The sequence below is a fragment of the Scyliorhinus torazame genome, chromosome 24 (assembly GCF_047496885.1).
Source record: "Scyliorhinus torazame isolate Kashiwa2021f chromosome 24, sScyTor2.1, whole genome shotgun sequence".
Taxonomy (NCBI): domain Eukaryota; kingdom Metazoa; phylum Chordata; class Chondrichthyes; order Carcharhiniformes; family Scyliorhinidae; genus Scyliorhinus; species Scyliorhinus torazame.
In genome coordinates this window covers 23069708-23085247 of record NC_092730.1, presented here as the reverse complement: position 1 = coordinate 23085247, position 15540 = coordinate 23069708, and the positions used below count along the sequence as shown (strand labels likewise).

Sequence of the window (15540 nt, the reverse complement as noted above, 5' to 3'; positions counted from 1 at the left end):
CTTTCATTTCTATCTTAAAACATCTCCAGAACTTAAACAATTGTCCCGGATGAACGTAAATGTCAAAATGTTGCAATGCCAACACCAAACTTATCATCTCCTTTTCGATGGACGACTGCTTTTAATAGACATTTAGTTTTCTGGAAAATAACCAATAGATCTTTCAGTACATAAGAACTAGGAGCAGGAGTAGGCATCTGGCCCCTCGAGCCTGTTGCGCCATTCAATGAGATCATGGCTGATCTTTTGTGGACTCAGCTCCACTTTCCGGCCCGAACACCATTACCTTTTATTCCTTTATTCTTCAAAAAACTATCTATCTTTATCTTAAAAACATTTAATGAAGGGGCCTCAACTGCTTCACTGGGCAAGGAATTCCGTAGATTCACAACCCTTTGGGTGAAGAAGTTCCTCCTAAGCTCAGTCCTAAATCTACTTCCCCTTTATTTTGAGGCTATGCCCCCTAGTTCTGCTCTCACCCGCCAGTGGAAACAACCTGCCCGCATCTATCTTGTCTCTTCCCTTCATAATTTTATATGTTTCTATAAAATCCCCCCCTGCATCCTTCTAAATTCCAAGTATAGTCCCAGTCTACTCAACCTCTCCTCGTAATCCAACCCCTTCAGTTCTGGGATTAACCTAGTGAATCCTCTGCACACCCTCCAGGGCCAGTACGTCCTTTCTCGGGTAAGGAGACCAAAACCGAACACAATACTCCAGGTGTGGCCTCACGAACACCTTATACAGTTGCAGCATAACCTCCCTAGTCTTAAACTCCATCCCTCTAGCAATGAAGGACAAAACTCCATTCGCCGCCTTAATCACCTGCTGCACCTGTAAACCAACTATTTGCAACTCTTTGTCATCTTCTAACAGTACAGCCCCCATCACTCGCATTGATGGCCACCTTAAATCGCTTGGCATAATTCGACGTCGCCAAAACACCTTTAACACCGTTTTCAGATTGTCAAAGACATACAAAGTTCACTGAAATTTCCTGTGCTTTTTCAGAAGTTCAGTCAGCACTTTTCACTGGACGTAATGGAATGCTACTCATTTCACCTGTAATCCAACATATAATGACCTTTTCTGACAATACTCCTTCCAGACAACATATCTCCTTATCTTTTGCATTAAAGATTGACTTGCTCCTGTATCCCTTGCTTTCACTACTGCCGGAAGTGAATCTTTCAATTCCTCCAGATTAACCATTTCCTTAAGAGCTTCATCCGTTCGGACTATTTTTAATGCTCTTATCTACCTTTCAAAATTATTTTGTTTGCTTCTTTCAAATTCTATATACATCTGAGCTTCATTTTTTCCTTTGATTTCTGAACCTCAGACTATAGGCTTCTGGCACTAGTTCATTTGCACTTCAAATGGCTTTCCTCACCTCAACACAATCTCTAGATACCTCCTCTGATAATGAGACCAACACGTCACAAGCTCTACCTACCAATTTTGATTGAACCAACAAGATCCATGCGGTTTTTGGCCAGCTCAGTTGTTTAGCTACTTTCTCGAATGAGCCTACCAAAAAAAAGGCTTCCACATCTTTCTCATCAAACCATGGCAGTGCTTGAACATGTTTAAACATATCCCCAGTAGGTTTTTAGCTAGGAGGGATTACTCATTCCTCTAGGTCAGTGTTTTTCAAACTTTCCTTCACATGATCCACCTCTGCCAACCTTCGCGATACCAACCCTTGTCAACCACCCAGTGACCCAGGAAACTCTTAGCCACTGAAAGAGCCATTTTGCAAGCCATTCCCTATTTAAACTGAAATAAAGCAGCCGCCCCTCACACTCGCTGTCCTCAAGTTCAATAATCCCAAACCAAACAAAGAATTATACTTTTTAAAATCCCGGCAAAGAGCCCCCAATTTTTGTCAGGGCTGCTGACCGAGAATCCTGGCCATTTGTGAGACAGTGAGAGAAGACGACTAAACCACAGGAGTAATAACACTGATCAATAAGTATCTTTTATGCGGAAACAAACATTAATTTAAACATTGAATCAATCGCATTAGCCACACGGTAATAGTTTTAATTAACAGTTCTTAAATAAAAGGGAGGGGGAACTTTAACTCCCTATCTACACCTGCCATATATTCCAATTAAGCAACCCAATACAATTCAAATGCCACTTATAAATAATCAGGGTTACTTGCTTATATGCGCAGACCTTTGGAGATGACCCTTTCAAAAACAGCCTAAAAATTCTTCTGACTTACCAGTCTCCAATCCAATGGCAAACTGCTGTCCAACTTGAAATCTTATAGTAGACTGCAAAACTACAGACCTACCTGGCTCCTTCTATCCAGTACATCATCTGTAAATCTAGCGTAAAGCGTTCTCCAGTCTCCTCCCACTGAGATGCCCCATTACCTGCTTAGCTAGGACTAAACTTAATTCCCCCCCCCCCCCCCCCCCCCCCCCCCCCCCGGGTGACCTGCTTAGCTAGGACTAAACACAATCCCTTATAAATTACCTATACCGCAGGGAACCTCCTAAACGTAAACAATATTCCATTAGCCGTCTAGATGTAAACAAGTAAATGATTAAATACAATGATTACCTCACCTTCACAGCCCCTTAATCACAGCTCTGCCGGTACGTATTTGAACCCAGGGCTTTTAATATTACGACAATAAAATACAACATGTAACAATTTCCTCCAGTGGTTACATAGTTACATAATCTTGCATGATGTTTGAACGCCTCGATTAGATCTCCCCCTTAACCTTCTCTGCTCCAAGGAGAACGTTTCCAGATTCTCCACTTTTAACTGAAGCCCCCCGCCCCATCCCTGGTCCTATCCTCTGCGCCCCCCTCTGGGCCTTCGATGTGCTGATTAAAGTTTTGGCGGGTCCGAAAGCTGTTTGGGTGTTGGCTTTGGCATGACGAGAGCGGGAATGGGGAGCTTTGAGGGTAGGGGTTCGCACATCGGCGCGGAGTGCCGGGTGACGGGAGCCTTCCCCGGCGCGGCGGCGCCTCACCACTCCGCTGCAGGCCGTGTTTGTGCAAGGCCTCCACTGACGCCTGTGCCTCCCATGCAGCGCATGAAGTTCCTGCTGCTGGAGCAGAAGTACCTGGAATTCCTGGAAGACGGGAAGGTTCTGGAAGCTCTGCAGGTTCTCCGGTTCGAGCTGACTCCGCTGAAGTACAACACGGATCGGATCCATGCTCTGAGTGGGTGAGTGAAAGGGGAGAAGGTTGCGAGGGGGGGGGGGGAGGGGGGGTAGCCTTTGGAAACTCTGCAAGAAAGGATTTTTAACCTCATTATAAACAGTTGCTGGGCAATGGAGTCCCTACTTGCAAAGAATATGAGGTCCGAACATTGTGTACTTAACACCACAGGCAGCAGTCACAGGTGGAGCCCCTAGGCCAGGTCACTCACCCACACCCCCACCTTCGGAGGCTTTGAGCCCCACCAGCACAACATGAAGTGGCAGATGGAATACAATGTGGGAAAAGTGTGAGGTTATGCACTTTGGAAGGAGAAATGGAGGCATAGACTATTTTCTAAATGGGGAAATGCTGAGGAAATCAGAAGCACAAAGGGACTTGGGAATCCTTGTTCACGATTCTCTTCAGGTTAACGTGCAGGTTCAGTCGGCAGTTAGGAAGGCAAATGCAATGTTAGCATTCGTGTCGACAGGGCTAGAATACAAGAGCAGGGATGTACTTCTGAGGCTGTACAAGGCTCTGGTCAGACCCCATTTGGAGTATTGTGAGCAGTTTTGGGCCCCGTATCTAAGGAAGGATGCGCTGGGGCCTTGGAAAGGGACCAGAGGAGGTTCACAAGAATGATCCCTGGAATGAAGAGCTTGTCGTATGAGGAACGGTTGAGGACTCTGGGTCTGTACCCTTTGGAGTTTAGAAGGATGAGGGGGGGTTTATTGAAACTTACAAGATACTGCGAGGCCTGGATAGAGTGGGCGTGGAGAGGATGTTTCCACTTGTAGGAGAAACTAGAACCAGAGGACACCATCTCAGACTAAAGGGACGATCCTTTAAAACAGAGATGAGGAGGAATTTCTTCAGCCAGAGGGTGGTGAATCTGTGGAACTCTTTGCCGCAGAAGGCTGTGGAGGCCAAATCACTGAGTGTCTTTAAGACAGAATTAGAGAGGTTCTTGATGAATAAGGGGATCAGGGGTTGTGAGGAGAAGGCAGGAGAATGGGGATGAGAAAATATCAGCCATGATTGAATGGCGGAGCAGACTCGATGGGCCGAGTGGCCTAATTCTGCTCCTGTGTCTTATGGTCCCATCCATCCCTTCCTCAGCCTCGTCTGATCTCCCAGCTTCAGGTGCGTCTCCTGAAGCATCACATCGTCAGCCTTCAAATCCCCCAGATGTTCGAAAAAGCAACCATTTAACCGGCCCATTCAACCCCCGCGTGATCCAAGTAACTGGCATCGTTGGGAGTCCTTCCTCCCACCCCCCCCCGCCTTCCCTGCTAGTCAGCCGTTTCCCTTCTTTAGCCAGCTGCCCCCAGTCTGTGTCGCGCACTTTTCCAGGCTCGCCCCAAGATGTCCGCCGCCATCTCTCCCAACCCAACTGCGCCACACCCATGCCAGCATTCCCCCTCCTGGCAACCCCCATTTCATTCCCGTTATCTAGCCCTACCAGCTAGCATGATGGCCCCCCGCCCAATGCCTCTGACTACCTCTCACCTCCCCCCCCCCCCCCCCCCCCCCCCCCAATCCGCCCCTCCACACCCATCCCTCCAGACCACAAACTCACAAGGGAAAACAAAAGGCGCGCTCGCCCCCTCCACTCCCCTCGCCAATCCACCCATCCTGCGTGCCCACAAAACTCCACGCCAAAGTTTCATGTCCTCGCAATCCTCCCAGTCCCTCAAAGTCCTTCTCCTTCTCCTCCGAAGAGTCAAACTAAAACTCTTGCTTCTGGTGCGTGACCCACAAGCGAGCGGGGTACAGGGTCCCAGACTTATCCCCCTCCTTGTAGAGGGCCACCTTGATCTGGTTGTACCCGGCATTGCCAATTCCGCTCCTAGGCCTTGGTAAATCTGCAGTTCACCCCCTCCCAGGTGCAACTCTTGGTGCCTCGCCCACCTCAAGATCTTCTCCTTGTCGAGGAAACGATGTAGCCTCACCACCATCGCCCTCAGCGGCTTCCCCACCTGCGGCCCCCTCCTCTAACCCTCGAGAGGGCAGTCAAAGACCCCCCACCTCCCCCATCACCTTCTCCAACTTGCTTGCCACCTACTTGGCAGCCTCCCCACCTTCGATCCCTTCAGGCATCCCCACAATCTGAAGGTTTGGCCTCGTGGAACGGTTCTCGAGATCCTTCTCCCTCGGCCTTTTCTGGCTGCTCGTCGCCATCCCTGTCACCCGCCTCCAGCGAGGTCAACCCATCCTCGTGCTCTCTTTCCCCCCCCCCCCCCCCCCCCCCCCCCCCCACTGACTCCTCTGCCTTTTGGATCACCAGGTCCCAAGCCTCTGCCCAACCCGCTTGATCGTCGCCCTAAGCGGCTCCACCGCATTGGCCAAGTCCTCTGAGGCCCCCTTCCTCTTCTGCTGGAGCTTGCTGTTTAGGAATTCCACCAGCCGCTCCGTAGACAACCGGGGAGGGCAGCGCTGCCCCTCCTACTCTGCCATCTTCTCCTGTGTCGCACCACAAATACTCTCGCTCAAGCCGCTGTCTCTCGTTGCACTTCTCGTCCAATGAGCCATAATCCAGTCCCACCAGCGGAGTTTTATATGCCCTGCACCTTCTGCCATCTACTACCACACAATTCGGACTGAAAAAATCCACGCCGAGCGGGAGCCACCAAATGCGGGACCGCTTACTCCATGGCCGCCGTCGGAAGTAGTCCTGAGGTGGTTTTGTTGTTTGACTGGAAGTAAAGATAGCAGTTAAGGGTTATTGTGTCACTGTATTCGCATTGTTTAAGAGGTCATTGGAAGCTGTTGAAGATATTTTGATCTTGTGTTAATGTAGTTTTTAAAAAATATTACATATCCTTATTTTGCGTGAATCACTCCTGGAGCGAGGTAGCCTTTCCTCACAGTCGTACAAAATTCAAATAAAATATAAGGCTTTACGTCCAGTATCCAAGCCACTGTAGGGGTCTGCCCCGGGATCGGAATACTTGACCCCACCTACAGGCCGGGGGCGGCCACTGCACTGTGACTGTTGACATAGGATAATTGGATGGCAGCTGTGATTGGCAATGGAAGACTGTCAGGAAAGCATGCGGGTGCGACCATTTTGAAAAATATGTGGGTATTTGCGTTGTCTTCCTGCGCAGATACCTGATGTGCAGCGATGCGGATGACCTGCGGGCGAAGGCGGAATGGGAGGGAAAGGGCAACTTGTCACGGACCAAGCTCCTCGATAAACTTCACAGTGAGTCCTGCAAGGTTGCTTCCTTATTTGTCTTCCCTGCTCCTCCTGCGTTCTGATAGTGCTCAGCGGCCACGAGACAGTGAACGGGGCTAAAGACTGTCCCAAAGTTGGTATCAAACAGCTCGTGTTCTGTTACGTTTGTTTTCACACCACCTCCACCATCCCCAAACTCCTAGCCCTGTGAGTGTTTGTTGGGACAGTGTAGAGGGAGCTTTACTCTGTATCTAACCCCGTGCTGTACCTGTCCTGGGAGTGTTTGATGGGGGACAGTGTAGATGGAGCTTTACTCTGTATCTAACCTCGTGCTGTACCTGTCCTGGGAGTGTTTGGTGGGGACAGTGTAGAGGGAGCTTTACTCTGTATCTAACCCTGTGCTGTATCTGTCCTGGGAGTGTTTGATGGGGACAGTGTAGATGGAGCTTTACTCTGTATCTAACCCCGTGCTGTACCTGTCCTGGGAGTGTTTGATGGGGACAGTGTAGAGGGAGCTTTACTCTGTATCTAACCCCGTGCTGTTCCTGTCCTGGGAGTGTTTGATGAGGGACAGTGGAGAGGGAGCTTTACTCTGTATCTAATCCCGTGCTGTACCTGTCCTGGGAGTGTTTGATGGGAACAGTGTAGAGGGAGCTTTACTCTGTATCTAACCCCATGCTGTACCTGAATGAGCGCATCAAACAATGTTTTTTTTTGTTGCATTCGTCCCCCTGGCAGAGCTGCCTGTCGGTGTGGGGCAGGCTCCAGGTGTCCTGGTTGCGTTATGGGCCAGGGTTTAGAGAACCCCAAAGTGTATCATGGAGTTCACCTGACCCACAACTTTTACTAGATTGTGGTATGGGGAGCACACGGCCCACTCTACAGGTGTGGGACAGCAGAAATGGAAAAGTATTTTTTAAAGCAAAACAATGTTTATTCTATGAACTCAAGTTAACCTTTTTGAAACATAGTGAACATCTCAGCAACCATCAATTCAAATACAACCCCCAAAGAATACAACACTAAGTAATGCTTAATAACTTCCCAAACAACATCCAGACGACAGAAGAAACACCTTTTAACAGAAGCACATCAGGTTTACATTCACTACTGAGAACATTTATAATTCTGAATTCACCAAATGATCAAGAGATAGTCTTTTCATGGCAGAGAGATCAACAGTACACCTGCTCTGTCTGGCTTCAGCTCCAACACTGGAAACCAAACTAAAAAACACACTGCAGCAAACAGCCTAAAACGAAAGTAAAAAGCTGACAGGCAGCCCAGCTCCACCCACTCTCTGACATCACTGATAAACACCCATTTCTTAAAGGTACTCTCGCATGGCAGTTGCCACCCAGCACTGCAGCCATAACAGTAATTAATGGTCAGGTTTGAGACCACAGAGTGCATCAGCATGCTGAGCAGGCATCGCGAACGAACCTAATCCTCCCTCTCTCCACTCCTCCCTCCCACAACCCGCCCTCCAATTCCAGCATCTCTCCCCTCTTCAGTGCGCATGAGGCCCCCTCCAGTGACCCCCCCCCCAGCCTTCCATCGCAAACCCCAGCCTCATGTCCCCGTCCCAGTTTCTCAGGTTGATCGCCGGGGGTGGGGACAGCAGGAATCCACGCGAGGGTGCTGAGGCCAATTATCAATTGCCTGGTTCAGCTCAGTTTGACGGGTTAAGCGGCTGTCCGCAGCGGAATCGCCTTGAATCCACCTGGATGGAGCAGCAGCCAGGTGGGAGGGGGGTGGCGGTGAGACTTGCAGGATTGGGGAAGTGTGCGCGGAGAGAGAGAGTGTGTGCGCGGCGGATTGAAAGCGATAAGGCTGACGGCCCTTCTGTCCTTCTCCTTCCCCCCGCCGCCCCTCCCGAAGCGTATCTCCCTCCCTCCGTGATGCTGCCTCCCCGCCGCCTGCAGACGCTGCTGAGACAAGCTGTGGAGTTGCAGCGGGACAGGTGCCTCTACCACAACACCAAAGCTGACACCAACCTGGACTCCGTCTCGCTGCTCATGGACCATGCCTGCAGCAGGTAAGCCGACAGGCAACGAGCTGCCACTCCAGGGGTTTCGGGACTCTGGGCGGGGAAGCCCACCTCGCCGCCGCGGACCAACTCCCTCCCGCTCGAAGGGTGCCCGCGAACTGTTCGAGCCAGGGCGGAAGGAAGACAAATCATCACTCCCTCTCTCTCGTTCGCTCCCTCTCTCTCGTTCGCTCCCTCTCTCACGTTCGCTCCCTCTCTCACGTTCGCTCCCTCTCTCACGTTCGCTCCCTCTCTCTCGTTCGCTCCCTCTCTCTCGTTCGCTCCCTCTCTCTCGTTCGCTCCCTCTCTCTCGCACTCCCTCTCTCACGTTCGCTCCCTCCCTCTCGCCCGCTCCCTCCCTCTCGCCCGCTCCCTCCCTCCCCCCTGTTCGAGCCAGGGCAGAAGGAAGACATCATCACTCCCTCTCTCTCGTTCGCTCCCTCTCTCTCGTTCGCTCCCTCTCTCTCGTTCGCTCCCTCTCTCTCGTTCGCTCCCTCTCTCTCGTTCGCTCCCTCTCTCTCGTTCGCTCCCTCTCTCTCGTTCGCTCCCTCTCTCACACACTCCCTCGTTCGCTCCCTCTCTCACGTTCGCTCCCTCTCTCACGTTCGCTCCCTCTCTCACGTTCGCTCCCTCTCTCTCGTTCGCTCCCTCTCTCTCGTTCGCTCCCTCTCTCTCGTTCGCTCCCTCTCTCTCGTTCGCTCCCTCTCTCTCGCACTCCCTCTCTCACGTTCGCTCCCTCCCTCTCGCCCGCTCCCTCCCTCTCGCCCGCTCCCTCCCTCTCGCCCGCTCCCTCCCTCCCCCCTGTTCGAGCCAGGGCAGAAGGAAGACATCATCACTCCCTCTCTCTCGTTCGCTCCCTCTCTCTCGTTCGCTCCCTCTCTCTCGTTCGCTCCCTCTCTCTCGCACTCCCTCTCTCTCGTTCGCTCCCTCTCTCTCGTTCGCTCCCTCTCTATCGTTCGCTCCCTCTCTATCGTTCGTTCCCTCTCTCTCGTTCGCTCCCTCTCTCCTCGTTCGCTCCCTCTCTCTCGTTCGCTCCCTCTCTCTCGTTCGCTCCCTCTCTCTCGTTCGCTCCCTCTCTCTCGTTCGCTCCCTCTCTCTCGTTCGCTCCCTCTCTCACGTTCGCTCCCTCTCTCTCGTTCGCTCCCTCTCTCTCGTTCGCTCCCTCTCTCTCGTTCGCTCCCTCTCTCTCGTTCGCTCCCTCTCTCACGTTCGCTCCCTCTCTCACGTTCGCTCCCTCTCTCTCGTCGCTCCCTCTCTCTCGTTCGCTCCCTCTCTCTCGTCGCTCTCTCTCTCTTGCGCGCTCCTTCTCTCTTGCGCGCTCCTTCTCTCTTGCGCGCTCCTTCTCTCTTGCGCGCTCCTTCTCTCTTGCGCGCTCCTTCTCTCTTGCGCGCTCCTTCTCTCTTGCGCGCTCCTTCTCTCTTGCGCGCTCCTTCTCTCTTGCGCGCTCCTTCTCTCTTGCGCGCTCCTTCTCTCTTGCGCGCTCCTTCTCTCTTGCGCGCTCCTTCTCTCTTGCGCGCTCCTTCTCTCTTGCGCGCTCCTTCTCTCTTGCGCGCTCCTTCTCTCTTGCGCGCTCCTTCTCTCTTGCGCGCTCCTTCTCTCTTGCGCGCTCCTTCTCTCTTGCGCGCTCCTTCTCTCTTGCGCGCTCCTTCTCTCTTGCGCGCTCCTTCTCTCTTGCGCGCTCCTTCTCTCTTGCGCGCTCCTTCTCTCTTGCGCGCTCCTTCTCTCTTGCGCGCTCCTTCTCTCTTGCGCGCTCCTTCTCTCTTGCGCGCTCCTTCTCTCTTGCGCGCTCCTTCTCTCTTGCGCGCTCCTTCTCTCTTGCGCGCTCCTTCTCTCTTGCGCGCTCCTTCTCTCTTGCGCGCTCCTTCTCTCTTGCGCGCTCCTTCTCTCTTGCGCGCTCCTTCTCTCTTGCGCGCTCCTTCTCTCTCGCGCGATCCTTCTCTCTCGCTCGCTCCTCTCTCTCGCTCGCTCCCTCTCTCTCGCTCGCTCCCTCTCTCTCGCTCGCTCCCTCTCTCTCCCGCTCCCTCTCTCTCGCCCGCTCCCTCCCTCTCGCCCGCTCCCTCCCTCTCGCCCGCTCCCTCCCTCTCGCCCGCTCCCTCCCTCTCGCCCGCACCCTCCCTCTCGCCCGCTCCCTCCCTCTCGCCCGCTCCCTCCCTCTCGCCGCTCCCTCCCTCTCGCCCGCTCCCTCCCTCTCGCCCGCTCCTCCCCCTCGCCCGCTCCCTCCCCCTCGCCCGCTCCCTCCCCCTCGCCCGCTCCCTCCCCCTCGCCCGCTCCCTCCCCCTCGCCCGCTCCCTCCCCCTCGCCCGCTCCCTCCCCCTCGCCCGCTCCCTCCCCCTCGCCCGCTCCCCTCCCCCTCGCCCGCTCCCTCCCCCTCGCCCGCTCCCTCCCCCTCGCCCGCTCCCTCCCCCTCGCCCGCTCCCTCCCCCTCGCCCGCTCCCTCCCCCTCGCCCGCTCCCTCCCCCTCGCCCGCTCCCTCCCCCTCGCCGCTCCCTCCCTCCCCTCGCCCGCTCCCTCCCCCTCGCCCGCTCCCTCCCCCTCGCCCGCTCCCTCCCCCTCGCCCGCTCCCTCCCCCTCGCCCGCTCCCTCCCCTCGCCCGCTCCCTCCCCCTCGCCCGCTCCCTCCCCCTCGCCCGCTCCCTCCCCCTCGCCCGCTCTGTCACTCTTCACTCACTTTTCTCCTCTGTTTCTCTCTCTCTTCTCTTTCTCCCTCTTTATCTTCTCTCCCCCACTCTATCTCTCTCTCTCTCCCTCCCCCACTCTCTCTCCCTCCGCCACTCACTCTCTCTCTCCGCTACAGACACAGCTGCTCAACTCAACGGCTACAGAGACAGGACACTTCCTGTAGCATTTTAAGAAGACAGTATCCCTTTTACACGGTGTTTGTAGTGCCCCCATGGGTAGCCGAGTATAATTACAACGTGACGAGTTTAAATAAGCGGTTCCCGTTCTAAATGGCAGCGTGGGAATAAACTATGGTGCTAGATGGTGGGAGCAGGAGCACTATTACCCTCCCCCCTCCGTGACTCTCAGTCCCCTGTCCCCTCGAAGCATTGAGAATTGGTACGAGATTTGACACCTCCAGCAGGTGGAATGATGCAGTGTGTCCGGCAGCGGGGGCAGCGATGCGTGTTAATGGTGTGTGTCAGGTTGTGATGCGTGTTAATGGAATGCGTTGGGGCAGCGATGCGTGTTAATGGTGTGTGTCGGGCTGCGTTGCGTGTTAATGGTGTGTGTCGGGTTGTGATGCGTGTTAATGGTGTGTGTTAGGGCTGCGATGCGTGTTAATGGTGTGTGTCGGGCTGCGTTGCGTGTTAATGGTGTGTGTCGGGTTGTGATGCGTGTTAATGGTGTGTGTCGGGTTGTGATGCGTGTTAATGGTGTGCGTTGGGGCTGCGATGCGTGTTTATGGTGCGCGTTCAAGCAGCGAGGCGTGTTAATGGTGTGCGTTGGGGCAGCGAGGCATGTTAATGGTGTGCGTGTTAATGGTGTGTCAGGTTACAATGCGTGTTAATGGTGTGTGTCGGTTGCGATGCGTGTTAATGGTGCGTGTCAGGTTGCGAAGCCCGTTAATGGTGTGCGTTGGGCTACGATGCGTGTTAGTGGTGTGTCAGGGGCTACGATGCGTGTTAATGGTGTGTCAGGGGCTACGATGCGTGTTAATGGTGTGTATTGGGCTGCGATACGTGTTAATGGTGTGTCAGGGCCTGTGATGCCTGTTAATGGCTTGTGAGTGTGTCAGGGCTGCGACGCTTGTCAATGGTGTGTGTGTCCATGCTTGCGATGCATGTTAATGGCGTATGTCTGTTCTTGTATTTTGACTGCACAGGCGACAGTTCCCCTGTTACACCCGCCAGATCCTGACTGAACACTGCAACGAGGTGTGGTTCTGCAAGTTCTCCAACGACAGCACAAAGCTGGCAACGGGATCAAAGGACAACGCGGTTATCATTTGGCAGGTCGACCCTGTAAGTCCAATTCTTGCTCAGTGTGAATGCTGGAAGGACCGGGGTGTGGGGGGTCAGCGCTCCCCCTCACGCTGGGCGTCCCATTTATGGCTCTGTTTCTCTCTAATTATGTTTCTCTCTTCCACCTTTTTCTCTCTCTCTCTCTTCTCCTCCTCCCCCGCCCCCCCCCTCTCTCAGGAAACACACCAGCTGAAGTTACTCCAGACTCTGGAGGGTCACACATACGGAGTTTCCTACCTGGTATGGAGCCCCGATGATACTTATTTAATCGCCTGTGGTCCAGACGATTGTTCGGAACTCTGGCTTTGCATGTACAGGTAAGCTGTGGATACGGGAGACACCTGGGTACAATGCACCCCCTACAATCAGCAGCCTCTGTGTGCCCCCCAGTACCAGACACTGGTGACCATGTGCCTTGTACCGATGGATGTTAAGCAGTCAGAAGGTTCCCGTGGCAAAAAAAAAACTTGTCCTTCTCCACACTGGCCTGTTTGTGCCTCTATCATGCATCCCACACACTCGCCCGCTGGCGCCCTCCCCCTCTGGCTCTCGCCCCCCCGCCCTCGGGCCCAGCCCCCCTCGCCCTCGGGCCCGGCCCCCCTCGCCCTCGGGCCGGCCCCCTCGCCCTCGGGCCCGGCCCCCCTCGCCCTCGGGCCCGGCCCCCCTCGCCCTCGGGCCCGGCCCCCCTCGCCCTCGGGCCCGGCCCCCCTCGCCCTCGGGCCCGGCCCCCCTCGCCCTCCGGGCCCGGCCCCCTCGCCCTCGGGCCCGGCCCCCCTCGCCCTCGGGCCCGGCCCCCCTCGCCCTCGGGCCCGGCCCCCCTCGCCCTCGGGCCCGGCCCCCCTCGCCCTCGGGCCCGGCCCCCCTCGCCCTCGGGCCCGGCCCCCCTCGCCCCTTCCCCTCTGGCGCTGGGCCCCCCCCCCCCCCCCCCTCCCCTCTGGCGCTGGGCCCCCCCCCCCCCTTCCCCTCTGGCGCTGGGCCCCCCCCCCCCTTCCCCTCTGGCGCTGGGCCCCCCCCTTCCCCTCTGGCGCTGGGCCCCCCCCTTCCCCTCTGGCGCTGGGCCCCCCCCTTCCCCTCTGGCGCTGGGCCCCCCGCTTCCCCTCTGGCGCTGGGCCCCCCCCCCCTTCCCCTCTGGCGCTGGGCCCCCCCCCCCCTTCCCCTCTGGCGCTGGGCCCCCCCCCCTTCCCCTCTGGCGCTGGGCCCCCCCCCCCCTTCCCCTCTGGCGCTGGGCCCCCCCCCCCTTCCCCTCTGGCGCTGGGCCCCCCCTTCCCCTCTGGCGCTGGGCCCCCCCCCTTCCCCTCTGGCGCTGCCCCCCCCCCCCCTTCCCCTCTGGCGCTGGCCCCCCCCCCCCCCCTTCCCCTCTGGCGCTGGCCCCCCCTTCCCCTCTGGCGCTGGCCCCCCCCTTCCCCTCTGGCGCTGGGCCCCCCTCCTTCCCCTCTGGCGCTGGGCCCCCCTCTGGCGCTGGGTCCCCCTCCCCCTCTGGCGCCTGGGCCCCCCTCCCCCTCTGGCGCTGGGCCCCCCTCCCCCTCTGGCGCTAGGCCCCCCCCTCCCCCTCTGGCGCTAGGCCCCCCCCTTCCCCTCTGGCGCTAGGCCCCCCCCTTCCCGTCTGGCACTAGGCCCCCCCTTCCCTCTGGCGTTGGGACCCCCCCCTCCCCCTCTGCGCTGGGCCCCCTCCTCATCTGGCATTGGGCCCCCCCCCCTCTGGCGCTGGGGCCTCCCCCTCTGGCGCTAGGCCCCCCCCCCCCTCTCTGGCGCTGTGCCCCTCAGGGTCAAATAGCCGGTCGACACACTGGCCTTGCTGAAGATTCCAGGACAGTGAGAATTAACCACGAGGGGCAGATATTATTACGTAGCAGAGTGGCAGTGTGCAGGGCCCAGAGGCCGATAGATACAGACCACTGTCTGTTATCCACCTTTCCTGCATCAATAAGGGATCAGGGGTTATGGGGAGAAGGCAGGAGAATGGGGGAAAATATCAGCCATAATTGAATGGCGGAGCAGACTCGATGGGCCGAGTGGCCTGATTCTGCTTTGGTCTTCTCTGATCCCAGTGAACCAGGCTTTGTTTGCAGTGATTATTGAACGGGAGGACATGGTGTGGGGGGTGAGCGGGGCTCGCTCAGGCGGAAGGGGATTGGGGGAGCTGGGCTTGTTCACTCAGCCGAGGTGAATCCTGCCCGAGAGCGGGACGCTGTGAGGGTCAGGGACTGGGCGGCGATGTCAACTCAACCCAGCCACAGCTACTCACCTCTCTCCTCTGTCCCCCCACCCCCCCCCCCCCACTCCTCTTTTCCCCTTCCCTCTCTCTCTCCCCCCCCCCCCCTCTCTGCACGCCCTCACTCTCTCTCTCTCTCTCCCCCTCGCTCGCTCTCTTCCCCCCCCCCGCTCTCTCTCTCCCCCCTCACTCTCTCTCTCCCCCCTCACCCCTCTCTCTCTCCCCCCCTCACTCTCTCCCCCCTCGCTCTCTCTCCCCCCTCGCTCTCTCTCCCCCCTCGCTCTCTCTCCCCCCCTCGCTCTCTCTCTCCCCCCTCACTCTCTTTCCCCCCCACCCCCCCACTCCTCTTTTCCCCTTCCCTCTCTCTCTCCCCCCTCTCCTGCACACCCTCACTCTCTCTCTCTCCCCCTCACTCTCTCTCTCTCCCCCTCACACTCTCTCTTTCCCCCCACCCCCACACTCCTCTATTCCCCTTCCCTCTCTTTCTTCCCCCCCTTTCTCCACGCCCTCACTCTCTCTCTCTCTTCCCCCACTCTCTCTCTTCCCCCCACTCTCTCTCTTCCCCCCACTCTCTCTCTTCCCCCCACTCTCTCTCTTCCCCCCACTCTCTCTCTTCCCCCCACTCTCTCTCTTCCCCCCACTCTCTCTCTCCCCCTCACTCTCTCTCTCCCCCCTCACTCTCTCTCTCTCTCTCCCCCTCACTCTCTCTCTCTCCCCTCACTCTCTCTCTCTCTCCCCCTCGCTCTCTCTCCCCCTGCCTCACTCTCTCTCTCCCCCTGCCTCACTCTCTCTCTCCCCTGCCTCACTCTCTCTCTCCCCCTGCCTCACTCTCTCTCTCCCCCCTCACTCTCTCTCTCCCCTGCTCACTCTCTCTCTCCCCCCCTCACTCTCTCTCTCCCCCTGCCTCACTCTCTCTCTCCCCCTGCCTCACTCTCTCTCTCTCCCCTCCCACCCTCACACACTCTCTCTTTCCCCCCCCCTCACTCT

At 56.8% G+C, this 15540-nt stretch overlaps 1 protein-coding gene across 1 annotated transcript in view; it reads left to right on the top strand.

Annotated features, from left to right (window-relative positions):
• The window catches only part of LOC140400216 (WD repeat-containing protein 26-like), a 41244-nt gene that overhangs the window by 17178 nt on the left and 8526 nt on the right, over nucleotides 1-15540 (top strand). The window contains exons 4-8 of the mRNA XM_072489685.1: nucleotides 3059-3195; nucleotides 6281-6378; nucleotides 8233-8389; nucleotides 12203-12341; nucleotides 12519-12658. Of these exons, the coding sequence (XP_072345786.1) occupies nucleotides 3059-3195; nucleotides 6281-6378; nucleotides 8233-8389; nucleotides 12203-12341; nucleotides 12519-12658 (671 nt within the window). The remainder of the gene's footprint in view (nucleotides 1-3058; nucleotides 3196-6280; nucleotides 6379-8232; nucleotides 8390-12202; nucleotides 12342-12518; nucleotides 12659-15540) is intronic.